This window comes from Pelophylax lessonae (assembly GCF_965119305.1).
Source record: "Pelophylax lessonae genome assembly, chromosome: 1".
NCBI lineage: Eukaryota > Metazoa > Chordata > Amphibia > Anura > Ranidae > Pelophylax > Pelophylax lessonae.
This window is the reverse complement of record NC_138768.1, coordinates 655,112,517-655,138,106: the sequence shown is the minus strand read 5'-3', so window position 1 is coordinate 655,138,106 and position 25,590 is coordinate 655,112,517. Positions and strand designations below refer to the sequence as shown.

At 38.8% G+C, this 25,590-nt stretch overlaps 1 protein-coding gene across 4 annotated transcripts in view; it reads left to right on the top strand.

Moving 5' to 3' along the window:
- INPP4B (inositol polyphosphate-4-phosphatase type II B) overlaps positions 1-25,590 on the top strand; it is a 944,562-nt gene that overhangs the window by 736,290 nt on the left and 182,682 nt on the right. For all 4 annotated transcript variants that reach the window (XM_082244155.1, XM_082244154.1, XM_082244153.1 and 1 more), the window contains one exon: positions 5,209-5,317. In XM_082244155.1, coding sequence (XP_082100281.1) covers positions 5,209-5,317 — 109 coding nt within the window. The remainder of the gene's footprint in view (positions 1-5,208; positions 5,318-25,590) is intronic.

Here is a 25,590-nt window from a genome sequence, read left to right as displayed (position 1 = left end):
ACCCCAAAAAATGCCAAAAAAACGCTAGTGTCAAAAAAAAAAATGCCCAGGTGTGTTTTTGCTGGCATTTTTTGGGGGGTTTTGGAGGCAGGCAAAACATCAGAACTTGTGCACAGTACCACTATACACAAGTTCAGATGTTTTGCCTGCCTCAAAAGAACCCCAAAAAATGCCAAAAAAAACGCTAGCGTCAAAAAAAAAAATGCCCAGGTGTGTTTTTGCTGGCATTTTTTGGGGGGTTTTGGAGGCAGGCAAAACATCAGAACTTGTGCACAGTACCACTATACACAAGTTCAGATGTTTTTCCTGACTGCAAAGAACCCAAAAAAATGCCTGCTATTAAACCGGCAAGGTGTTACAGCAGAGAAGCCATATTCCTGTGCTTAAAGTTTTCTAATACAAACGATCTTTTTTTTTTATGGTTCTGGACATGCTACAGAGCTGAAACTTCACAGGTACACCTTTTAGACCCCCCAGACACAAAATCACACAAAAAAAAGTTCTTAAAAATTGTCATTTTTGATAAAAAAGCCAATTATTGAAAAATTTAAAAAAAAAAAAAAAAAAAAAAAAAGAGATTTTTTGATTTTTACTTTGGATTTAGTATCTGGGGGGTCTAAAAAGTGTACATGTGAAGTTTCAGCTCTGTAGCATGTCCAGAACCCCCCAAAAATTAGCATTTTCTTATAATTTTTATTAGAACAGGAATACGGCTTCTCTACGGCGCTTTTTCTTGCATTTATCGGGCATTTTTGGAGGCAGGCATGACTTTTTTTGGATTTAGTGTCTGGGGGGTCTAAAAAGTGTACCTGTGAAGTTTCAGCTCTGTAGCATGTCCAGAACCAGAAAAAAAGATAATTTTTCAGTAGAGCAGGGATGGTGGGACCCCTCTTTTACACTTATATGATCTTTTTTTGGGGTTCTGGACATGCTACAGAGCTGAAACTTCACAGGTACACCTTTTAGACCCCCCAGACACAAAATCACACAAAAAAAGTTCTTAAAAATTGTCATTTTTGATAAAAAAGCCAATTATTGAAAAATTAAAAAAAAAAAAAAGAGATTTTTTGATTTTTACTTTGGATTTAGTATCTGGGGGGTCTAAAAAGTGTACATGTGAAGTTTCAGCTCTGTAGCATGTCCAGAACCATAAAAAAAAAAGATCGTTTGTATTAGAAAACTTTAAGCACAGGAATATGGCTTCTCTGCTGTAACACCTTGCCGGTTTAATAGCAGGCATTTTTTTGGGTTCTTTGCAGTCAGGAAAAACATCTGAACTTGTGTATAGTGGTACTGTGCACAAGTTCTGATGTTTTGCCTGCCTCCAAAATCCCCAAAAAATGCAAGCAAAAACACACCTGGGCATTTTTTTTTTTGACGCTAGCGTTTTTTTGGCATTTTTTGGGGTTCTTTTGAGGCAGGCAAAACATCTGAACATGTGTATAGGGTGTATATATAGGCATATATGTCTGAATATATACCCCTAGACATATATAGGTGTGATAGTAGCAGAAATATATTACTGTAAATGATTTCATTAGCGCAAGCATTTATTTCTGCTACTATCACACCTATATATGTCTAGGGGTATATATTCAGACATATATGTCTATATATCCCCCCTATACACATGTTCAGATGTTTTGCCTGCCTCAAAAGAACCCCAAAAAATGCCAAAAAAAAAACGCTAGCGTCAAAAAAAAAATGCCCAGGTGTGTTTTTGCTGGCATTTTTTGGGGAATTTTGGAGGCAGGCAAAACATCAGAACTTGTGCACAGTACTACTATACACAAGTTCAGATGTTTTTCCTGACTGCAAAGAACCCAAAAAAATGCCTGCTATTAAACCGGCAAGGTGTTACAGCAGAGAAGCCATATTCCTGTGCTTAAAGTTTTCTAATACAAACGATCTTTTTTTTTTCTGGTTCTGGACATGCTACAGACCTGAAACTTCACATGCACACCTTTTAGACCCCCCAGATACTAAATCCAAAGTAAAAATCAAAAAATCTCTTTTTTTTTTTTTAATTTTTCAATAATTGGCTTTTTTATCAAAAATGACAATTTTTAAGAACTTTTTTTGTGTGATTTTGTGTCTGGGGGGTCTAAAAGGTGTACCTGTGAAGTTTCAGCTCTGTAGCATGTCCAGAACCAGAAAAAAAGATCATATAGGTGTTAAAGTTAAAGGAGGCTCCCGAACCACATCCCTGTTCTACTGAAAAATTATCTTTTTTTTTTTCATGGTTCTGGACATGCTACAGAGCTGAAACTTCACATGCACACCTTTTAGACCCCCCAGATACTAAATCCAAAGTAAAAATCAAAAAAATCTCTTTTTTTTTTTTTTTAATTTTTCAATAATTGGCTTTTTTATCAAAAATGACAATTTTTAAGAACTTTTTTTTGTGTGATTAATAGTTAATGGGGCATGACCCAGAACCCTAGGCACTTTTTAGGGGCATTTATTGGGTTTTAGGGCTTAAAAATGGTGTTTTTTGATTACAGAAGTTCGGGTCCCATTGATTTCAATGGGGTTCTGAAATCCAGGCCGAACTTTCGTGAAGTTCGGGTGTTCTGGTCGAACCGAACTTTTCAAAAGTTCGATCATCCCTAATGGCAAAACCTTCAGTTTATGCCTCTTGATGTAATCCCCCGTGGATTTCGAGGTGTGTTTAGGATCATTATCCATTTGTAGAAGCCATCCTCTCTTTAACCAGCTTTTTCACAGATGGCATCAAGTTACCATCCAAAATTTGCTGAAATTTTATTGAATCCATTTTTCCTTCTACTCGTGAGATGTTCCCTGTGCCACTGGCTACAATACAACCCCAAAGCATGATTGATCCACCCCCATGCTTAACTTGAACAGAGGTTCTTTTCATTAAATTCTGTGCCCCTTCTTCTCCAAACGTACCTTTGCTCATTCCCGCCAAAAAGTTCAATTTTAACCTCATCGGTCCACAGAACTTGTTTCCAAAATGCATCAGGCTTGTCTATATGTTCATTTGCAAAGTTCAAACGCTCATTTTTGTGGTGAGGACGTAGAAGAGGTTTTCTTCTGATGACTCTTCCATGAAGACCATATTTGTACAAGTATCTCTTTATAGTGGAATCGTGCACCACAACTCCAGTGTCTGCCAGATCTTTCTGGAGGGATCGTGCAGTCAAACGTGGGTTTTGAATTGTTTTTCTCACAATCCTGTGAGCTGTTCTGTCTGATATTTTTCTTGGTCTTCCAGATCTTTCTTTAACTTCCACTGTTCCTGATGACTGCCATTTCTTAATTACATCCCAAACAGAGGATATTGACATCTGAAAACGCTTTGCTATCTTCTTATAGCCTTCTCCAGCTTTGTGAGCGTCAACTTTTTTTCATTTTCAGTTTTCTAGACAACTGCTTAGAAGATCCCATGGTGCTGATTGTTGGGGCAAGGTCAGATGAGTCTGGGCATTTAAAACCTTTGAGATTGACATCACCTGGACTTCCCAGAAGATGATTGAGAACAATCCATGACACTGGCAGGTCTCAACCTTGCAAAGGGGGCAGTGCATGCTATAAATTCTGCAGGGTGCCTGAACTTTTGCAGACACCATTTTTTTGTTTTCTGTAATTTTGAAAGTGTCAATGATGGAAATAAAATCTAACTTTTGTTGACATATTATAAGAATGTCTAATCTGTAATGTGATGCCTTTTGGAGATTTTTCCATCTTTCCTTGGCTTCTTTATGCACATTAATACAAATTTTGACCTGGGGTGCACGAACTTTCAATCCCCACTGTAAGGTTGTGTTTAGTTTGACATTTTTGTTTTGTGTTTGTGGTTTGTTTTGTATTGTGATACATTTCTATGGTGTTGATGTTTGCTAGAAAAAAAATAAAATTTTCACTAGATATAATATGCTAAGAAAAAGCCATGTAACCAAATTACTAAGATTTACCTGTCCCCTTGGACCTCTCTGAATAAATGAGTTTGCCCACACTGGCTGAATACTGAAAATTATCTTTGTAATTCTAGGATTCTAGGTATCCATAGCCGTTCAGGAGAGGTGCAGCCATGTTTGTATTTATTACATCTATAGACAAAGTTAAGCACAAATGCAAAGTTTTTTTTTGCTTGTGTTAATGGTTCTCTAATGTTTCTTGTTGCCTGGACTTGCTCTTTAAAGCTGCATTCAAATTATAGGGCTCGTGCACACAGTTGTTGAGGGCCATTTCACCACCCAGATCAGCGTATTTCTGTGGCATGCATAACCTAGTGTTTCTGAACAGCCAGAAACCTGTACAATACAAAGACCGGCTGATACTGACAATGGCTATTCACTTGTATTCAAACATGGCGCAATTGACCTGTGTTTAAGGGATTGATGTGTGCCCCTGGACGCAAACTGTCTGCAAACAGTGTGCACATTCTTCCTTAAGCTAATAACTCCACATAGGATTACATGCAAGCAGCTGTGGACAGCCATGGATAATATTAGCCTGTTATTGATTTGTTCAGGCTTCTTTATGACTGACTGAAAACACCTGGTGGTACCTGCTGCAGAAATAGTGCTGATCTGTGCAGTGTGTGGCCCTAATCATCCATATGCTGGACTCTTATAGGTGTGATCATTTGTGTTACAGAATTTTACAATCTTTAATATTGCTTTTTAATAATATAGAAAGATTTATTATTGCTAAATGATCAAGTCAAGGTTACAGTATTAATTAACATTATTTATCTAAAGGTTTGCATGCAAACCAAAGTTTTTATTTTGCTTAAGCAAAACTTTCATTGCTGTATTTTAAGTTTTCCCATTTTAGGATTTTGCTGCCTGTCTCAGCATCTTGCTTTTCTGAAAGACCAAAGGCAGTCTTGTACATAATGACAAATATGCACACTTAGCAATGTCTCATTTACATTTAATTAATGCATAATTCAAACATTTCTTTACTAACTGGGCAAACTATAACATATTGGTTCACGCTGCAATGCAAAATAAAGATGTAACTAGGGATCTGGTGACTATTAAAATCTAGTTAGACATACTTTCAGCAGAAGATTAACTAGCTATCCCCCAACTTTCAGGCCCTGCTGGCTCTGGCTAATTAATCACTTGATAGTAATATAGATGCACTCTCTCTCTTTCATTGACTAAGGACTTATTCTTTCTTTGCCTGGCTGTGCTCAGAATACGTGCTTATATGTTTTTTTTTTTTCTCCTCCAGATGCCCTCTATGATGTCATTACCACTGGAGCCCCAGCAGCACATTCTCAGGGATTTAAGAGTGGCGGCCTCAGGAGACTTCTCACTAGGTTTGAGACAGAAAAGCGAAAGTAAGTAATTTTAAGTTTGATTTCATTAAACAGTACAGTTTATAGAGCAAATGCAAAATTTTGGTTATAGTTCCACACTTTTTAGGTTAATTTCTGATCATCTACTGCCTGTGCAAATATTTTTTAGCAGTTTAGTCTGCTGGGTACACGTTGTTTACTAGAAGTAAATGTCTAATATTTATTAGGTAACCTTGTTTTTTTTATGGTTCGTAAAAATCTTAAAAGCAAGTACCAGGCTTTGACTTTTATTATGCATTTTAGAGAGTGTGTTTTTGTCTTTGATATCCCTCTGTGGTCTTTAGATGTTTGTGTGTGTTTTTATATAAATTGTGAATTTGCAGGGGAATTTGGGAAAACAGCTGGCCTCACGTTACGATCTGAAGGTACAGTTGCTATACAGTCACCTTTAATCTGATTATACCATCCTTTTTATATCTGCTAGATCTGCTATTTACTTCAAGGGCCTGTCTGATTTGAATAAAATCTAATGGCTTTCTATGGTAGGCTCCTAAACTACATAGATTTGGAAAATTCTGAAGCAGATTGTATAAAGACTGAAGAATCAGATTGAAGGGTTTGTGGCCAATTTTAGATTTAGCAACAAGTATGTAAACTTAGTACCTATGTAAATGATCAATTTCATTTATTTCCAGCCAGGTAGTTCTCCATCCAACATAGCATTCAGAGAAAAGAAAGATTTATAAACAAGAGTTTAGCTTGATATAGGTACAATAAAGATGGGTGAATGGTTCGAGCCAAGAAAAAGTTCAGTCCAAACATCACTCATCCATTCAAGTGTTTGCATCTATTGGCAAACACCCGAATTTGCGCTGCACAGTGCATTCCAGTTAGGGCACAGTGAAAAGCTGGTTAATAAGGAGCGGGCCGGAAAGCCGACCATGGCATCCTTAACAATGGATGAGTCATCAGCTGTCAACATGCTTCCCCGCTGACAGCTGAAAAAAAAAAAAAACTATTGCCGCCAATAGAACAATGTGAAAATAAAAACGCCCCACCCCCCCCCCCTCCCCATGAGGTCATGTAGCCTGGTATGGTTAAGTAGGGGGGAGGCACTTATCCCCCCCCTTTCCTGACCTGCCGTGCTGCATACTCAGATAAGACCCTGGTATGGATTGGGGAGGACCCCCACAAAGTTTTTGTTAAATTTTTTGTATTTCTGGCAATGGTATTGTATTGCCAGCAAATTAAATGTCATTTTGTTTTTCTTCAAAAATGTCAGTTTTGCTGCAGCAGGTATTATACATGGTACAATGGAACCCTCCCCCCTCCCCCAGGCACTGTTTTTAAAGGAATTATTCATTTTTATTGTTTCACTTTAAGCATCATTAAATCACTGCTCCTGTAAAAATATATTTTTTTTTCCAAAAAAATTGGCATTGATATATGTCCCCAGGGCAGTACCCAGGCCCCCATATCCTTTTTATAGCCAATATCTTGCATATATAACCAGAAAGTGCAGCGCCAGATAACAAATCTCAAAGTACATAAAATCACCTAAATGTGCAGAATATCTTAATTCCAGAAATTTAAAAATGCAACAAGAAATCAAAATCCAAGTGAAAAAATTATGCTGGGGTCCCAATGAATCGCTAACCTAATCCCCACCTCCGTGAACATGCTCCAATCCATCCCTACCATGAAATCAAAGTCTCTCACCTTAATTTCTGACCCAAGAATCACCCAGGGTCAAATGCAGCAGTCCCCCTCAGGGGTTAAAGGATGGTTAACAGGAATTTCACCAAAGGGACATCCGAAGTCCAGTGGCATTCGTCCATACATCAGTTACCCAGTTTAGGAAGAGAAGGATAAAAAAATCGAATGCTCTCCGCTGGGATATAGTACAATATTTTAATAAAGCCAATGCACTTACATACAAAGCACTTAACAGTGCATAAGAATATAGATCCCCTACTGAAGAAATCAATGCCTCCAAGCGCTGACGTAACGCGTATAAGGGGGCAGAGCCTATCTGCAGACGTCATATCCTCTCTGTATCAACACGGAACCGCTGTCCTTATGCACTGTTAAATGCTTTGTATGTAAGTGCATTGGCTTTATTAAAATATTTTACTATATCCCAGCAGAGAGCATTAGATTTTTTTATCCTTCTCTTCCTAGAGATTTTTGTGGTGCAGCACTTTTTGGTTATATATTTATTGTTTTGGGAAGTGGGAACACAATCAGTGTTTGCAGCCGGATATTGTCAGCTTGTTCTGACACCTTACACAGTGTGTCATGATTTATTCAGCACATATTATTATTTTTTTTGCACATTTTTTGAAATTATTGCGCTGATAGTTATATACATTAATATCTTGCATATAAGCCATCCAAATGGAGACTTTTGATCTTTCAAATTCGGGTCCCAAAGACTTCAATAGGGTTTGGGTCCAAACTTTTGCGATGTTTGAGACTTCCGGTGCGAACTGAACAAGGGGGTGTTAAGCTCATTTCTAAGGTACACCTATTGAGAAAACATAAGGAGAACACATGGCCAGCAACAATACTCAAGGGTGGCACTGAAAAGAGGTTTAACTGTTATGGGGAACTTAAGCAAACCTTCTGTGCCTACACAACCACCAACACCAGCCTGAACCATTCACAAAAATTCTGACCTAACCATCTGCATGTTACACCTAGTGTTCATATTTTTCAAATGGGGCAGCATTTCCCCCATCTTTTATCATCCAGTTTTTGTGCTCTTCATGCCTTCTGTTGCCTGTAGGCTTTTCTTAGCTGACCCGTTCCAATGGGAAGGCGCGTCTGCCTTGGTTGGGGAGCGAGGCGCAAGCTGAGGAGTACAGAGAATTAAGAACCCTGGTTTCAAATTTTTGCTCAAAAAGAATATGCTGTTTTGGAGGTATATATCTTGGAGGAAGAGGAAGGAGGAGAGGAGTGAGCAGTATTCTGATTGATATCCCTAGAGGGAAACAGCTCCACTTGACTCACTGGTAACACATGAGTCAGATGTTAAGCTGAGCAGCTTGTTAGCACCGGTGGAAGAGAGCACCAGCACTTTCTTCTATGTGGATTTTTTGCACCAGCACTTTATTATCTGTATTGGCAGTACATGGTGGAATTTCACTAAAGAAATGTGTCATATGAAACGCTTTCATATGGACTTATCACATTTGTATTTATTTAGTTACTGATTTTTTGGCACTTTCTTTAATATGTTTGTATATTTTGTCACTGCACAGTGTTACAGCACCGATTTTAATAATCATTTTGGCACATATTGTGCACAGATTGGGTTGAAGGAATTTTATTTGAATCTTTGGCGCTGCATTTTTATTTGATGTTTACTATTAAGTAAAGGATGACTGCCCCAAAAATCGGCTAACAATATTTTTATTGCTATGTTACAATAGGAATACTTAACTACCCACAGTGATCGGGTGGTATTGTTTTAGATAGCATTCCTACTAAATGTTAAGCTATAACGGGATCTTCAAACTACGGCCCTCCAGCTGTTGTGAAACTATACGTCCCTTGAGGCATTGTAAAACTCTGACATTCACAGACATGACTAGGCATGATGGGAATTGTAGTTCTTGAACAACTGGAGGGCCATAGATTGAAGACCCCTGAGCTATAATGTCATTTGATTTGAAGTAACTCATGCTGCCATGCTTTAAAAAAAAAAAAAAAAATGTAACAGTGTTCTGAAATTAGAGTAGAATATAACCGCAAAGGCATTGGATTTTTTTCACAATGTGCCGCAGCCTTATCTGAAAACAGCACTTTCTCCCTGTATTTTGCCAGAGTTGCAGTTTGAACACGTTCTAATACTTTAGTAATGATATTGTATATCACTGTGCAACTGTAATGACTCACATCATGATGTTCACATCATGCTGCAGTGTGATATACAGTGAGATCACTGTGATATACAGGACAATCTGTGCTCCCTGTGAGGCCTCAATAAATACATTTTAATTGTGCATCATGTTTCCGTGTGATGAAAACGTTGACCTTCTGATACTAAACTACTACAAGAAAACAACACAGTTTTTACACGCAATTATTTTTTTCTATGTGGGCATTACAGACAACCTTGAAACAAAACTTCAAACAAACAGACAAATATACAGATAAAATGTATACATGGGAGCTATTTTACCTGCCCAGTGTTGGAGGGAAGAGGACCTGATTTTTAACACTTATAGGTCTCCTCTCTCAATTTTTGGTTTGACCGTGAAACAAGAATTTAGTAGTTTGATGAGCTTATCTTTCATTCTTCTTTCTCCCCCTATTAGCATGCTCTTTCCACTGCAGCACAACTAAATGGTTTCTTGTGCTGCTTTTGCCTTCCCCAATCTGAGCTATGCTGTACAGTGTAAGATAAAAATAAATCAGTGCCCCCCACAGTAAATCTAATATAAGCGACTGAACACTCAGGGCCAGAATATCAAATCCCAGAGAGAAAATATTGCATACAAAAACAATGCAGGGCTAAATAAAATATCATAACATTCCCCAAGATACAATCAATATCTCAAAGTTGTAAAAGTCAGAAAGATGTTAGTAAAGTGGTGGGAGTTTTTCATGCAGGCATCAGAACAACATTCAAGATGTGCTCCAGTGTGCGAATCCTTCACCAGCCACACTAACTTCTCACCTCCAACTAAGACCCCTGGGTTAGCAGTCGGGTCAAATCAAGCATTTCCTTATAGGAGGATGAGGGTGTGTTTCTGACAGGGACACTCCTAAACATGATGACTGGACTTCTCAATATATCCACCGGGAATATCAGCATATAATGTATAAAGCAGGGGTCTTCAAACTATGGCCCTCACGTTGTTCTGGAACTACAACTCCCATCATGCCTAGTCATGTATGTGAATGTCAACAATGCCTCATGGGATGTGTAGTTCCGCAACAGCTGGAGGGCCGTAGTTTGAGGATCCCTGGTATAAAGGAATAAAGAAGCAGCACATAGTGTGTACCGTATAAAAGACTTTTATTGGAAATATAATCAAAGAGGCTTACTAGAGCTGGCACTATGTCCAGTGCAAGATGTAAAGCGTGATACATAAAATCCTTCTGTGCTGGATGGCTGTGGGTGATGTCACAAGCTCCTCCTACCTCCGTACGCGTTACGTCCCCTAAGGCGGGACATTTAAAAAGACATGTATTAATACATTAACAAATGCAGAGCTGTTAAAAATGTCATTCTTTTTATAGCTGTCTTGAATTTAGCTTGAGTTTCTATGCATTTTTACAGATTGTCTGTAAATTCCTGGATAGCTGGCAATTCCAGTGAAGTGGGCTGAGTGTACCTACATGCTCTGTATAAATCACAGGACAGGGTCACAAACCATGGATATATAGAGTGTTTATAATAGAATGCATAAGTATTCTTACTTGGTTTTTATGGGTTTTTGCAAGTCATTGAACTTTGAACCACCTCATGTAATAGGCCAGGTAGTGTACCCCTTTGCATCTTGATGGTTGTTATAGTGGCATTATCTTATAAGGCAAAATCCTTTCAGCATTAAAGTGGTTCTAAAGGCAGAAGGCTTTTAATCCTAATGCATTGTATGCCCTATGTAAAAAATCTTCTGGGTGCAGCACCCCCCTTATACTTACCTGAGCCTCAGAGCAGGTAAGTATAACATGTTTGTTATTTAAAATATATTTATAACCTTTAGAACCACTTTAAAATGCAGAGGCTGCTAAAAAAAAAAAAAAAAACTGCAAAAAAAGGGACATTAGGCAGTTAGGGAAATCTATATTTACAATATTTAACTTGCCAAAATGTATATAATTTTATTAAAGTTGTTGTAAAGACTATGCATTTAGATGAAAAACTTTGTGTGTGCATCAGCCCCCCCTAATGCTTACCTGAACCCCCTCTAGATCCAGCGATTTCCATGACGACCTTAGCCATCTGGGACTCCCCTCCACATTGGCTAAGACACAGCAGCAGCGCCATTGGTGCCCGCTGCTGTCAATCAAAGTCAGTTATCCAATGAGGAGAAAGGAGGGGTGGGGCCAAACCGCAGCTCCGTGTCTGAATGGATACACAGAGCTGTAACTTGGCACGGGTGCCCCATAGCAAGCTGCTTGCTGTGGGGGCACTCAAAGGGAGGGAGGAGCCAGGAGAGCCAAACCTGAGACCTGAGAAGAGGAGGATCCAGGCTGCTCTGTGCAAAATCAACTGCACAGGTGAGGTAAGTATACCATGTTTGTTATTTTCATTGGAAAAAAAAGGAGACTTTACAATCACTTTAAGCCCCTCTTGTGGTTTAAATACTCCTAACACCCAGCATAACCAGAAAGGTAATGCCGTAGATCCCTCTTACAGCTTTTTATGTCACCTGGTTACTAAGGGGACCATTAGAACATCATCACACTATGGTAGTCCTTCCCATGCAGCTTAACACCCTACCATCCAGGTCCCCGTGCCTGAAAACTTGTTAGACAGAATTGTGCTATACAGCAGAGCTCACTACATCACCATCTTCTTCTTCATTTTCTTCTGTGCAGGGGCTTTGGCAAGTCACATTTCAGGCAGTTTATACTGAAAGTATTTGATAACGTTATTTAATTAGTACATAACCATTGATGTTCAAAAGTAAAATGTGTTTTTTGTACTTTGCTCCACTTTAATATACCGTAATCATAGGTTTATAATATGAGGTTATGGTGCTCTGATTTCTTTTTTGGGAAAATACAGCACCGCTATGATTAAACCCAGTTATTTATACTATCCTAGTACCGCACAAAGCCTTTGGGAGCATCTCTGCTATTGACTCCATTTTACCTTAGCAAGAAGATCAATTTAACAGTACAGAGTGTTTACAGGCTAAAATGTACTGGGAATTAGTAGACTAATGCTTGCCCATTTTACTGAGCAATTACAGGAAAATAGATCAAATAATCCCTGCATGTAGACTGGGTCTAATTTCTCTTTAATTAAGACATTCTCAAGAAGTTATGGCTTCTTTTTATAGCATTAACATATGTTCATTCCGTTTTGGCAAATAAACTTTTTACTGGATCTTACATGGAGAAGAATAAAATGTGCAGTTGTTGAAGAACAGAAAAATAACTGGAGAACTGCTGTATTATGTACTGTGGGGTACGATTTGCGTTCTAATGTTGAAGTTTGCAACAACCCGGCTTTCCATATCACATGATTATGGAGCTTATGTCAAGGTTTACTGGCTACTAATTTCTGTTAGGTCTGGCTAGGTCAAACACAGAAACATGTAATCAGGGCATGGCAATGCTTTGACTACGATAAGACTGGTAACACAATTTTGATGAATGGTATATATAAAATTACCTGAATTTAACTTTATCCACTGTATAAATGCATTTACAAACTCTAGTTTTCCTAAAAATAAATCCGTCCAGTTGAACTAGAAGAAGAGATTGTAAGGATTTTAGAATACATTTACGGGAACTTAAAACAGCCCTAACAGCACTTTTCTGGCATTAGCTTCCTTAAAGCTGAACTCCAGCATGCAGGCATGCCAACTCCTGGACTCATCTCTATTCTTTACATCAGACAGGTTTTTTAACCCCTTCCTGACAATGGTACGCATAAATGCAGCCTTACCGGACTGGGCTTTTTTCGGTGGAGCCACATATACAGTATGCTTACCTCTCTTTGTGCTGGGAATGCACTGTACAGCACGCACCCAACACAGAGACAGGGCTCTCACCAATGTGCGGGACCCGGGACTCCCAGTTCCAGGTCACCTGATCACTGTGATAGCCTCTGATTGGCTATCACAGTGATCTGTCACTGTGCTGCCTGCCCCTGCAATTTCTTTCTGAATGAAGAGGAAGATACAAACAATAAATAACATACACATATGTGGTATCACTGCGATTACCAAAAGTAGGAGATTTTTTTAAGGGTTGTTCTTTGGTGGTATATTATAGCTATAGCAAGAAATATAGAGCTACATTAAAAAAAAGAAGTCTTTGTATACTATTTTGGGCCAGGTTTCCTTTGAATATAATTTTTTTTTTTTACGAGATTTCAGTTACCATTTACCACCAAAAGAAAGCCAAATTTGTCCTGAAAAAATCAAGGTATAATTCACCTGGATACACAAAGTAGTTGTGATATGTACAGATTTACTAAGACATGTCAAAGTTGCAAAATTGTGTTCAAGCATTAACATTTGTTTTACCCTTAGTCACTAAGGGCTTAAATCTCCCGTAAGACAGCTATCGCTGTAGTTCCAGGAGCCTGACACTGGACCTTTTGGTCTCTGCATCTTCAACGGTAGAGTTAATGCAGCTGCTTTGCCCGCCGCTCCCCCTCCTCCTCCCCAGTCACAGAAGCCTTTGTCATATGTGAACTCATTCACAAAATACAAAGGGGTGGATTTACTAAAGGCAAATAGACAATGCACTTTGCAAGTGCAGTTGCTCCAGAATTTAGTAAATGAGGTGAAGCTTGCACAATGTATCTATCAGTGTGACGGGCACAGTGGCCAAGGAGAAAGGCAATGAGTGTACTGAGAAATTATAGACATGGTTAGATTTATGTACCTGTCAGTACTACATTTACATAATCGGGCACAAGTGCTGACACTTTTGGTGCTGCTCCCTGATGTAGTTCTAAAGGGTGGCTACAAAATGTATGTGTCTTGCCAGGACATTTTTTCAAAATGAAGGCTACAAGTGGGGGGGGGGTCCTCTATTTTATCCATCTAATCAGTCTCAAAGGTCAGTGAAAAAAGCAGCAAAAATATTGCTCTTGGCAAAGCAAAAGAACATCCTCTACACAGTGGGGAAGATTTACTAAATGAATAGAGCGTGTTCCATTGCAACGTGCATTTTCACTAAGGTTGGTGAATGAGGTGAAGCTGTGCTGACTTCATAAAACTGTGTTAGGTATTCTTTGCAAAGTAAATTTCACTTGACTTCATCTCCTTTACTAAGATAAAAGCAAATTAACTCTACAAAGTACAAATTCACCTTGCAACATGAATATGCTTTGCTCCTTTAGTAAATAAACCCCAGTGTGCAGAATACCCCCAAACTGCCATGGTTGAACAGATGCCTCATACTATTTTGCCAGTTTTTGAACATCATAGTTAATTTAAATTGAAAGGTTATTACATAAAAATCCCAAATTGCTAATATAGCCTTTTTTTTCTCTTTCAATATCTTTTATTGTAATTTTCCAAAAGAATGATAATACACATACACAAAAGAAACAAAAACCGCAAAATATCAACATAAAATGTTGCAATAAAATTATTGATCATAACATTTTACCTCAAAAAAAAGGAGGGGGGGAGGGGAGAAGAGGTAAGAAGGAAAGGACAGGGAGAGAAATAGGAAAGGGGAAACTTCCATCCAACTCAGTTTAACCGTCAAACAATGGGGTTTCCATATATATATAATATATATATATATACTCATTATTTTCGATCTATCGTCACTAGACGTCGATCTTATGATAAAAGAGAGACCTGTTCCCCATAGCCCATTCACATTTTACCTCATGATCAATAAATTCATTCATACTGAGCAATCCTTACATTAACACACATACCTTATCTAATCTATTGTCACCATACATCTTAGATTGTTTAGCCATGGATTCCATCTAACCGCAAATATTTTCTTCGCCGAACTTATAGTAGCCATAATATTTTCCATCTCACATTGCTGATTAAGTAATGTAACAATATCAGATGGAGATGGTATCTCCTGAGATTTCCATCTTCTTGTGATTAAGAGTTTTGACGCTAATAAAAGATGTAAGACCACTATTCGGTACTTTATAGGTATCTCATGGATATTTAGGTGCAAGATCCCCATCTCAGGACTTGGAATTATGTTTTTTTCCACAACTTCTGAGATCATAGAGAGTATTTTGTTCCAAAATGCTCTAATCGATTTACACTCCCAAACTATATGGAATATAGCCTTTTTTTATCAGAACATAAAAACAAGTAAGGATAAGAACAACGTACTCTTACTCTGTAATGATATCTGGAAAAATTTGCTACTTGCTAACAAATTGCTGTAGCCTATAGAGTATAGCTCGTCTGAACATATCTATAACTCATAAGGAGATCCTGTGCATCATATTTCTCATCAGAGCAAGTAATATGGCGATTTCAGATACACTGTTAGGTAGAACACTGTTGGATAGACCTTCTAGTCTCCTAAGGAACTGAAATTCTTTCTATCTGTAGGCTAACATATGAATAATTTCTCGGACACCTGTCAAAGAATTAGTTGTATATCCTGATAATGAATCATATTGGGACATTAATGACTTTAATACTATAAAAATTGATATTAATCTCATCCTACATGACATTTGTTCTCATCAGGTTTGTAACATTGGCTTTGGCTTAAGGTGGAAAAATATTATTGTACAACTGAATTCTCTCTTTCAAGACTAAAAGCCCGTACACACGTACCGATCGTCGGCCGACCGATCGGCCGTCTTTTGTCCAGAGCTGTCCTGTCCGCTGAAAAGTGCAAAAGACCGCACAAGAATTTTGTCCGCCGACTGCAGAAGTGATGTCATGTGATGGTTAACTTTCCCTGTGTTTTTTCTTCTCTGAGCATGCCCAGTCTTGCAAATCTGCTGATTGTCGGCCGAATTCTGTACTGACTGGCGAACAATCGGCCGTTCTGGTGTTGGCCAACAAAAAATTGAATGCCTGCACGACAGATTCTTTTCGGCCGAAAGTGCGCTGTCGGCTGTCGGAAGCATCATACTAACAAGCCTACAATCGGCCGATCGGTCGTCAGCCGAATCTTTACGGCTGACAATCGGTACGTGTGTACGGGGCTTTAGTCTACCTTTTGTAAAAATAATATATTCACCCATTATCATTTAAATAAAAATTTGCAATTATTTTATTACATTGGAGCCTGATCATCATTGCGCCTGCAATCAGTGGATCAGTAGAGCAATGCACAGACTTCTACAGCCACTGGTCCATGCCATGGTAAATACCTTGGGATACAGGTCTGTAGGAAGTATCAGTGGCCTCTGAGTGGTGAGACATGACCACTCTTGAATTTCATTAAAAAGTTCATAATTCATTGTCTTACATTTTTTATCCTGTTTTTTTTAGGGTTAATCAAAAAAAAAAAAAAAAAGTATTGCAACTTAAAAAGAAGATGAGTACTGCTGCAGTGGCAGATGGAAGTTTTATTCATTCACAACTTCCTGTAAATGAACTATTTGGTTGTGTGGAATGGAAGGGGCAAATAGAGGGTGGGAGGCTACAGAGACTGACCATGCTTTTTGTTATACCCTAATTATGGGTATAATATGAAACATAGACATCCAGAGTGTGTAATATGAAGCAGCCTGAAAGATGAAGTTAACCTTTAACGGCTTGTGTTGAGGGACTTTTATTCCCTTCACAACTGCTTCTCTCCCAGTATAAATTAATGGAAATCCAAATGAAGCTTGAAGCAGTCAAGTGCACCTGTCGGTGAACTCTAAATTATCCCAGAAGTGTCTCAATCTGATGCCAAAGAGCAAGTGAAAGGAATCTGAAAGCAACCTGCACTTTCCCATTGATACAAGCTTGTGTTCTCATACCAAGGAACTTTTATAAATCAGTGCTCCTGAAAATGGGGATGAGGCAGGGGTCAGATCAGGGGGTGGGTTTAGAAGTGGCATGTACAGTGCACTGCACCAAACATATGTAATGTATACAGAACAGCAGATCAATGATGGGATTATAGTGGTGCCATAGCATAGAGAACAAACTGTTTTAAATATAAGCAGTAATAGAATGAATAGGTGGTTGTATTGTATTGTCTAATCACCACATGTTTCGCCAATGTTGGCGTTTTCAGGGGATAAGGGGACCATTACTGGTCAACAAACTATGAACGAAGCAAAAACATGTATGCAACATAATCAGTTTTTTATCTGACAACATGATATATATCATTACAGTTACATACATTTTTGTGTATTTATTCATCTTCACTCTGTCCAATACAATACAATATATTACTGCGAACATTTAACTGGCATTTATAAACAATTTTTAATGAATTTATTTTTAACCATGTACCAAATAAAATATGTGAAGTTTTATATTTAAAACAATTTGTTCTCTATTCTTTGGCACCCCTATAATCCTATCATTGACCTGCTGTTCTGTATACGTTATTTCAAGGAAGAGGTGTATGATATAGCGTTGTCAGCCACAAAAAAAAAAAAAACACCGGGAGATTTTGCGATTCGGTGCTGCGTTACTTTAACTGACAATTTCACAGTTGTGTGACGCTGTACCCAAATAAATTGATGTCGTTTGTCTTCCCACAAAAAGAGCTTTCTTTTGGTGGTATTTGATCACTCTGCAAATTTTTTTTTTTGCGCTATAAACAACAAAAAAAAAGAAGCGACAATTCTGGAAAAAAAAAAACAATATTTTTCACTTTCTGCTGTATAAAATCCCCTCTCCCCCCCCCCAAAAAAAAAAAATAATTTTCTTTTCATCATTTTAGGCCAATTTGTATTCTGCTACATATTTTTGGTGAAAAAAAAAATCTCAATAAGTGTACAAACTAAGAGAAAATTTTTTGTCAATTTTGTTTATTTTTTACTAGTAATGGTGGCGATCAATGATTTTTAGCTGGTCTGCGACATTGCAGCGGACAGATTGGACACCTAACTGACATTTTTGACACTTTTGAGGGGACCAGTGACATTATTACAGCATAAAAAATATGCACTGTTACTGTACTAATGACACTGGCAGGGAAGGGGTTAACACCAGGGGCTATCAAGGGGGTTAAATGTATGCCTAGGGGGTGTTTTCAAACTGTGGGGGGGGGGGCTTATGGAATCAACACAGAGACCTGTGTTCCTAAAAAAGGAGGAACACAGGTGCCCTGTATTGATTGGTGACAGAACAATGGTCTGCTGTGTTTACAACAGCAGACCGCCATTCTGTCTCTATGGGAAGCGATCAGATGCCCGCCCCCACGAGGGAGCGATCAGATCCCCGCCCCCACGACCGCTCCCGTGAAGCGATGTATGGGTGCGTCGTTTCACGGGAACCTGCCGCAATATATCTGCGGTGGATGGTCGGCAAGTGGTTAATTGGTGAGGTCTATTTAAGCAGCTGAGAAGACACCCATAGGAGGGGCGAAAGGCACCGCAGAGATCAGAGGCAATTACCGAAGAGTTCCTGGTGTATGGGACTGCACTTTTTTTCACGGACATTGAATCATTTATTGATGGACTGTGTATATATATTTAAGGCTCCTTTCACATCCGGTCTGCCTGTCAGTTTCTCAGGTAGCACTATATAGTGGCAGATGTCAGCGGAGACCTCTCCGCTGACATCCGCTGCTATCTGATCTGATTCTTTCCGTGAAATCCGGATGGATGGAGACCCTACTTTTCATCTGTCTGGAGGATCGGATCAGATAAGATCGGATGAAAACGGACAGGCGGTCCGTTCTCATCCGATCTCCCATAGAGGAGAGCGGGGATCTGACTGCTCCGTCTCTGCACACTGAACGGAGACCGAGCTGTCATCTGCACCGCCTGTGTGAAAGGAGCCTAAAAGAAAAAATGGACTCACGTAAGTTTATTATATATAGATATATAATATATATATATATATATATATCTATATATATATATATATTTTTTTTTTTTATATATTTATTTATTCATTATAATTTGAATGCACTTTATTGAAGAAGAGCACTGCACCTATTTGTGACTATACAGGATGGTGGTATTACTGGAATGAAAAAATAGCTGAAGCTGAAGGACTCTGGGGAGCTGAAGGACTCTGACGGGGGAGGAGCGTGGGGATTTAAGGGTGAGAAGAGAGCTGAGCTGAGTTGCTCTCCCCATCATCTAGGTCAGACTTTCAGGTCCATCCATAAATGAAGGCAGCTTCTCCTTCTTCCGGTCTCGTTATGTCATGTGATAATGCATTTAACAAGGGGAGAGAGAAAGTCAGATACGCCCTCAGTCCACAGTGTCCTTACTGAAAAGATGGTCTTAGCAGGTGCCGCCTTTCCCTGCTCTCTTCTGCCCACAGTAAGCGGCTATTGGAGGAAGGAGAGGGCAGAATCCTCCAGCAGCTATCATGGTTCCAGCTCTGCCTGATAGGAATGACACTGCTATCCTCTTTAAAGTAAGCAGGCAGCTAGAAAATGGAGCCCATTGCCTGTGCCTGGAGAGCTTATAACCAAAGGGAAAATCCTGCATTTCCAGGCAAAGGGTAGAAAGTTTCTAGGTAGTGCTATACTGTATTAGAAGAATTACATCGAAGGTCCATGTTCTCCCTAACTTTTATTTGCTAACTGGGTAGGATAAAGGAGAAGCCAGGTGGTCCAAAAAAATAAACACTGTGAAATGGAAACCTTGAACTAATGTTTATGAAATCTATGTTTCAGTAAAAAAATACATACCATAATGTTCCTCTGTTTTCTTTTAGTAGTTCTATGGAAACCACTGGTCTGGTATCAGTGGTCATCTGAGGCAGGCCGCAGGCCCTACATTTTTAACACCCTAATAGTAAAGAACTAGCCTTACAAAATGTAGTACAACTAATTAAAGCAACACAACTCTGCCTTTGTGTCAATTTCTCTCATGATCTCTCTCTAGACAAATTGCAAAAAGAAAACTTAGACACTCAAGCTGTGAAAAAAAAAAACCATGCATTGTAAAAGGCAATGAGTTTAACAAATGCAGAAGAAGTTGTAAAATACATATCTTTTGACACTGTTTGTTAAAAAACTAATATTAGTACCCTAATGTTGGACAGGCTACCGCACCCTGTTGCTTTCCATGTGATGAAACTGCATATTTCAACACTTACTGAAAGTGTTGAAAGATTTAGGTACATGGGGTGCTAGGGGGGTTATCTAATGTGATGTAGAGGCTATGTAGGTTCCTGCCTTTGTTGTGGCATAGCCAGTTTCATACAATTAGGCCAGTGTTTCTCAACCTTTTTTCAGTCAAGCCACCCTTTAAAAATATTGACAGTCTTGAGGCGCCCCATTCTAAAAAGTAAGAACTATTCTGATAGTTTTACAGAATGCAGCAACATCAGTACAAGTAGCACACCCAACGTTGGATGCGATTTTGTTTTCTTCCAAAGCAAATACACTTTTGCAAACTGGTACTGACTAGTATTTCAATGTTTCTCTTCTCCCTAAGTTTTGAGACCCCAAAGCTGATAGGAAGGGTCCAACGAGGATGATATGCAGGCAACTGACATTCTCCTTATCAATTTATGATGTCATTAGTCGTAAGGAGGTTGGCAGCTGGAAGATTGTAATGGTGTACAATTAAATTTTGTGGCTTTGTGTAACTAAAAAGCAGGTTTCATCCACCCACCGGCTTGTATACAATTATGGGGCAAACTGTAGGAATTTTGCCAAAACACCCCTGAAGAAACCTCAAGGCACCCTGGTTGAAAAAGAATGCATTAGGCCACTGACATGTTTACTTTAAATTGTATTATGCAGAAGTAACATCACTACTCTTTAAATATGCGAGATTATATATTTTCTGTAAAGTTGTACTTTCCATTATATTTTATATATATATATATTAATATTTGCATTATTGTTTTGGATGGTACACACAATGCTTAAAATACAGTGGCGTTGATTTACGAAAGGCAAGTAGACTGTGCACTTTGCAAAATGCAGTTGTACTATGCAAGTGCAGCTGCTCCAGAGCTTAATAAATGAGCAGAAACTCTGCTGACTTCCATCATCCAATCATATGCAAGCAAAAATGCAATTTTTTTTTTCCTTGCATATGATTGGGTATTCTTTGCAAAGTGAAGCTTTACCTCATTTACTAAGCTCTGGAGCAACTGTTCTTGCAGAGTGCGACTGCACTTTGCAAAGTGCACCGCCAATTTGCCTTTAGTAAATCAACTCCAGTGTGTCTTTGCATTCTTGGTGACCTTGCTGGTAACAGTATGGGATCACTGCCGAACAGCGTATCATTCTTCATTTTATTAATTTATCAAATGATGTGAATGCTGTTAGAACAATTAAATATTATATAGAAGCAAGGATATTGGTCAAAGTAAGTTTTCTGTTCTTATCCAATGGAAGCACAACCACTTATGAATAATTCAGGAATAAATAGTAGAAATAAAGTTACAGATGAATAAGTTGTCCATAATCCTAGTGTTGTTGTGCTCTGGGGACTTCAAATAGATCTTCTATACTGAGAGCTGCATATACCCAGTGTCCTTAATATTAGCAGAAAGGGCCAGGAAATGATCTAGATCAGGGAACAGTACATACTGTATATGCTGATTAATGGGGAATGCAGGGTCTTCTGGGTGCCGATTGCTATAAGTCCATCCAATTTTCTAGTCCTGCTTAGTACAGAATGAGTAACGTCCTGCTTTTCCATCTAAATACCCAAATGGTTTAATAAACCTATCTTTAGTTGAGGTTCTTTTTGCAACTTCTGCTGTCTATCCTTATGGCCAATTAGTACCAATCTCTGATTCAGAAAAGCCCTGTACTGCTACTGCCATAAATAAAACTTTCTTAAACTGGCTTGCTTCCCACACTGCTGACGTCTGTTTGGTCATTGTGCTGATTTTGATTTATAATACCATTATCCTATAAGATTAAAACCCAGGTATAGGTAAATTTTTAGATTTTCGGTCATCCTTTAAAGTTCATTTTCAGAATTCCTGTTTAGGGTTGAAGCTGCACTAGCAGACACCATGATGTACAGTAAAAATGTACATTCAGTTTTTCTCTGATGTCTGTGATTAGTTTAACAATTCCGTCTGATCCATTATACATTCAATTGTAGTGCCATAGGCAAGGGCTACCTGAGATCACAGTTGTGAATCACTACTATAAATGGGGAGATTTTTACCGGAGAGTACAAGTACCAATACTTGTACTCAAGTACTTGCTGATACTAATTACTGATATCTTTGTGATGTGATTTGAGCTAATACAAAATTAATGGGCTCAATTCGCACTGCAAAGAATCGCATGCGTTTTTAACTGGAATGCAGTGCAATTGCTGTCTAAATCACATTGGGTTTCCTGCACCTCTCCTCTGTGAACTCAGGCTGAAGTCACTATGACAAGCCTGGGTTTTCACATGAGTGGTGCAGGAAACCACATTGTTTTCAGACAGGAATAGCACTGAATTCCTGTTCAAATCACATGGGATTCTTTGAAATGCAATTTGAGCCCATTCATTTTATATAGGCTAAAATCGCATCGTCGTATCTGTTTTAGGTATCGGAGAATTTGCACAAGTACTCGTGCAAATGCTTAGCATCGGCACCGATACTGGTATAGGTATCAGTGCAGCACTAGTTTTAAGCTTTCATTAGTGCAGGGCAGAGAAACCACGGCTTCTGAAGTAGTGGTTTCTGGAGTACTGGAGTAGTGCTTGGGGACAACTTACTGTAGTGAAACTTTTGCCAGCTGGACAAGAAGTGGGGGAAAAAACTCTAACTGAGCCCACGCCCTTCCCTGCTCTATCAAAAACTTGAAAAGAAGAAGCCTTGACATATCCTTTACCTATCCCCCATACATGGTAAATCTTAGAGACCCTGTCACCAACTTTAAAAAAATGCAGGTAAAGGCGTATAATAAAGTATTTGAAATGCTTATTTGCGGTATTTAACCATTCCATATATGTAATAACCTAAAATGTGCCTCTGAACTTTCTAGCAAATTTGACTAGTCAATTGTCTAGTGCAGCCCCCTCCCTCCTGCACTGTCATAGCCCTCCACTATTGTAGAAGTTCATGAAGTGTCCAACTCGTCCATCCCTCCACTCCCTATGTAACCTGTTATGTAGCACCTGGTAGAGTAGTGAGGGGTTATACTATAAAGTGTCACTTAAGGTGGAACTGTTGTAAAGTCCACAGTACTTACAGTGCGTTGCGAAAGTATTTGGCCCCCTTGAACTTTGCGACCTTTTGCCACATTTCAGGCTTCAAACATAAAGATATAAAACTGTAATTTTTTGTGAAGAATCAACAACAAGTGGGACACAATCATGAAGTGGAACAAAATTTATTGGATATTTCAAACTTTTTTAACAAATAAAAAGCTGAAAAATTGGGCGTGCAAAATTATTCAGCCCCCTTAAGTTAATACTTTGTAGCGTCACCTTACAGCTGTAAGTCGCTTGGGGTACGTCTCTATCAGTTTTGCACATCGAGAGACTGAAATTTTTGCCCATTCCTCCTTGCAAAACAGCTCGAGCTCAGTGAGGTTGGATGGAGAGAGTTTGTGAACAGCAGTTTTCAGTTCTTTCCACAGATTCTCGATTGGATTCAGGTCTGGACTTTGACTTGGCCATTCTAACACCTGGATATGTTTATTTGTGAACCATTCCATTATAGATTTTGCTTTATGTTTTGGATCATTGTCTTGTTGGAAGACTAATCTCCGTCCCAGTCTCAGGTCTTTTGCAGACTCCATCAGGTTTTCTTTCAGAATGGTCCTGTATTTGACTCCATCCATCTTCCCATCAATTTTAACCATCTTCCCTGTCCCTGCTGAAGAAAAGCAGGCTCAAACCATGATGCTGCCACCACCATGTTTGACAGTGGGGATGGTGTGTTCAGGGTGATGAGCTGTGTTGCTTTTACGCCAAACATAACGTTTTGCATTATGTCCAAAAAGTTTGATTTTGGTTTCATCTGACCAGAGCACCTTCTTCCACATGTTTGGTGTGTCTCCCAGGAGGCTTGTGGCAAACTTTAAATGACACTTTTTATGGATATCTTTAAGAAATGGCTTTCTTCTTGCTACTCTTCCATAAAGGCCAGATTTGTGCAGTATACGACTGATTGTTGTCCTATGGACAGAGTCTCCCACCTCAGCTGTAGATCTCTGCAGTTCATCCAGAGTGATCATGGGCCTCTTGGCTGCATCTCTGATCAGTCTTCTCCTTGTATGAGCTGAAAGTTTAGAGGGACGGCCAGGTCTTCGTAGATTTGCAGTGGTCTGATACTCCTTCCATTTCAATATTATCGCTTGCACAGTGCTCCTTGGTATGTTTAAAGCTTGGGAAATCTTTTTGTATCCAAATCCGGCTTTAAACTTCTCCACAACAGTATCTCGGACCTGCCTGGTGTGTTCCTTTTTCTTCATGATGCTCTCTGCACTTTAAACGGACCTCTGAGACTATCGCAGTGCAGGTGCATTTATACGGAGACCTGATTACACACAGGTGGATTCTATTTATCATCATTAGTCATTTAGGTCAACATTGGATCATTCAGAGATCCTCACTGAACTTCTGGAGAGAGTTTGCTGCACTGAAAGTAAAGGTGCTGAATAATTTTGCACACCCAATTTGTCAGTTTTTTATTTGTTAACAAAGTTTGAAATATCCAATAAATTTCGTTCCACTTCATGATTGTGTCCCACTTGTTGATTCTTCACAAAAAATTACAGTTTTATATCTTTATGTTTGAAGCCTGAAATGTGGCAAAAGGTCGCAAAGTTCAAGGGGGCCGAATACTTTCGCAAGGCACTGTACCTCTGCTTCAATGGTCTGATGCCTTCAAGCTCACTGTCATCTTATCCCTGGCTTTTTATGGGTGCGAGTCTTAGACAGCTTTGATTAGCTGGAATGGGACAATATCACTGTGAGCAGGCCAGTAGGATCATTTTATTTGCAGAAGAGACATTTTTTTTGTAATAATAGTTTTTAGCTTTACTTTATGTGACAGCTCTTAGTCTGCTTGGGCTGGTAACATCGCAGCCAAGATGGTGGTGCCCAGCAACAATCTCAGGGATTTCGGATGTCTGCACGAAATGCAAATATGCCAATTAAAAGAGGGTTGTTGAAATGAGTGGTTTAGTGACAGGGTCTCTTTATGGAATACTTTATGGGACATTGTTTCAGCTTAACACTAGATAAGTAACGTAGCAAAATTTTATAACATAAGTCATCTATGCTATTTTGAATGTACAATTCATAATATGTGGTCTTTCTTAACTCAACATGGTTATTTTTGTTATATTTAGCAGGGAGCATTTATACTGTTTTTAGATTGTTGAGTAAAAATCTGTAAAAAGAAAAACAAACTCTGTGGTGTGTATAAACACAGAGGCAGAAATTGGTTTTCGGGGATCTTTAGTGAACATTTAAGTTTTTGTAGTGTTCTTTTAATTGGTACATGTTAAAAAAAAGAAAATGTACTTAACCATTGAAAATGAAAAATGGGAACTGCCAGTGAAATGAAAGGGCCAGTTTACCGTAATTACCCTAAAAGTTATGCCTGGTACACACTATG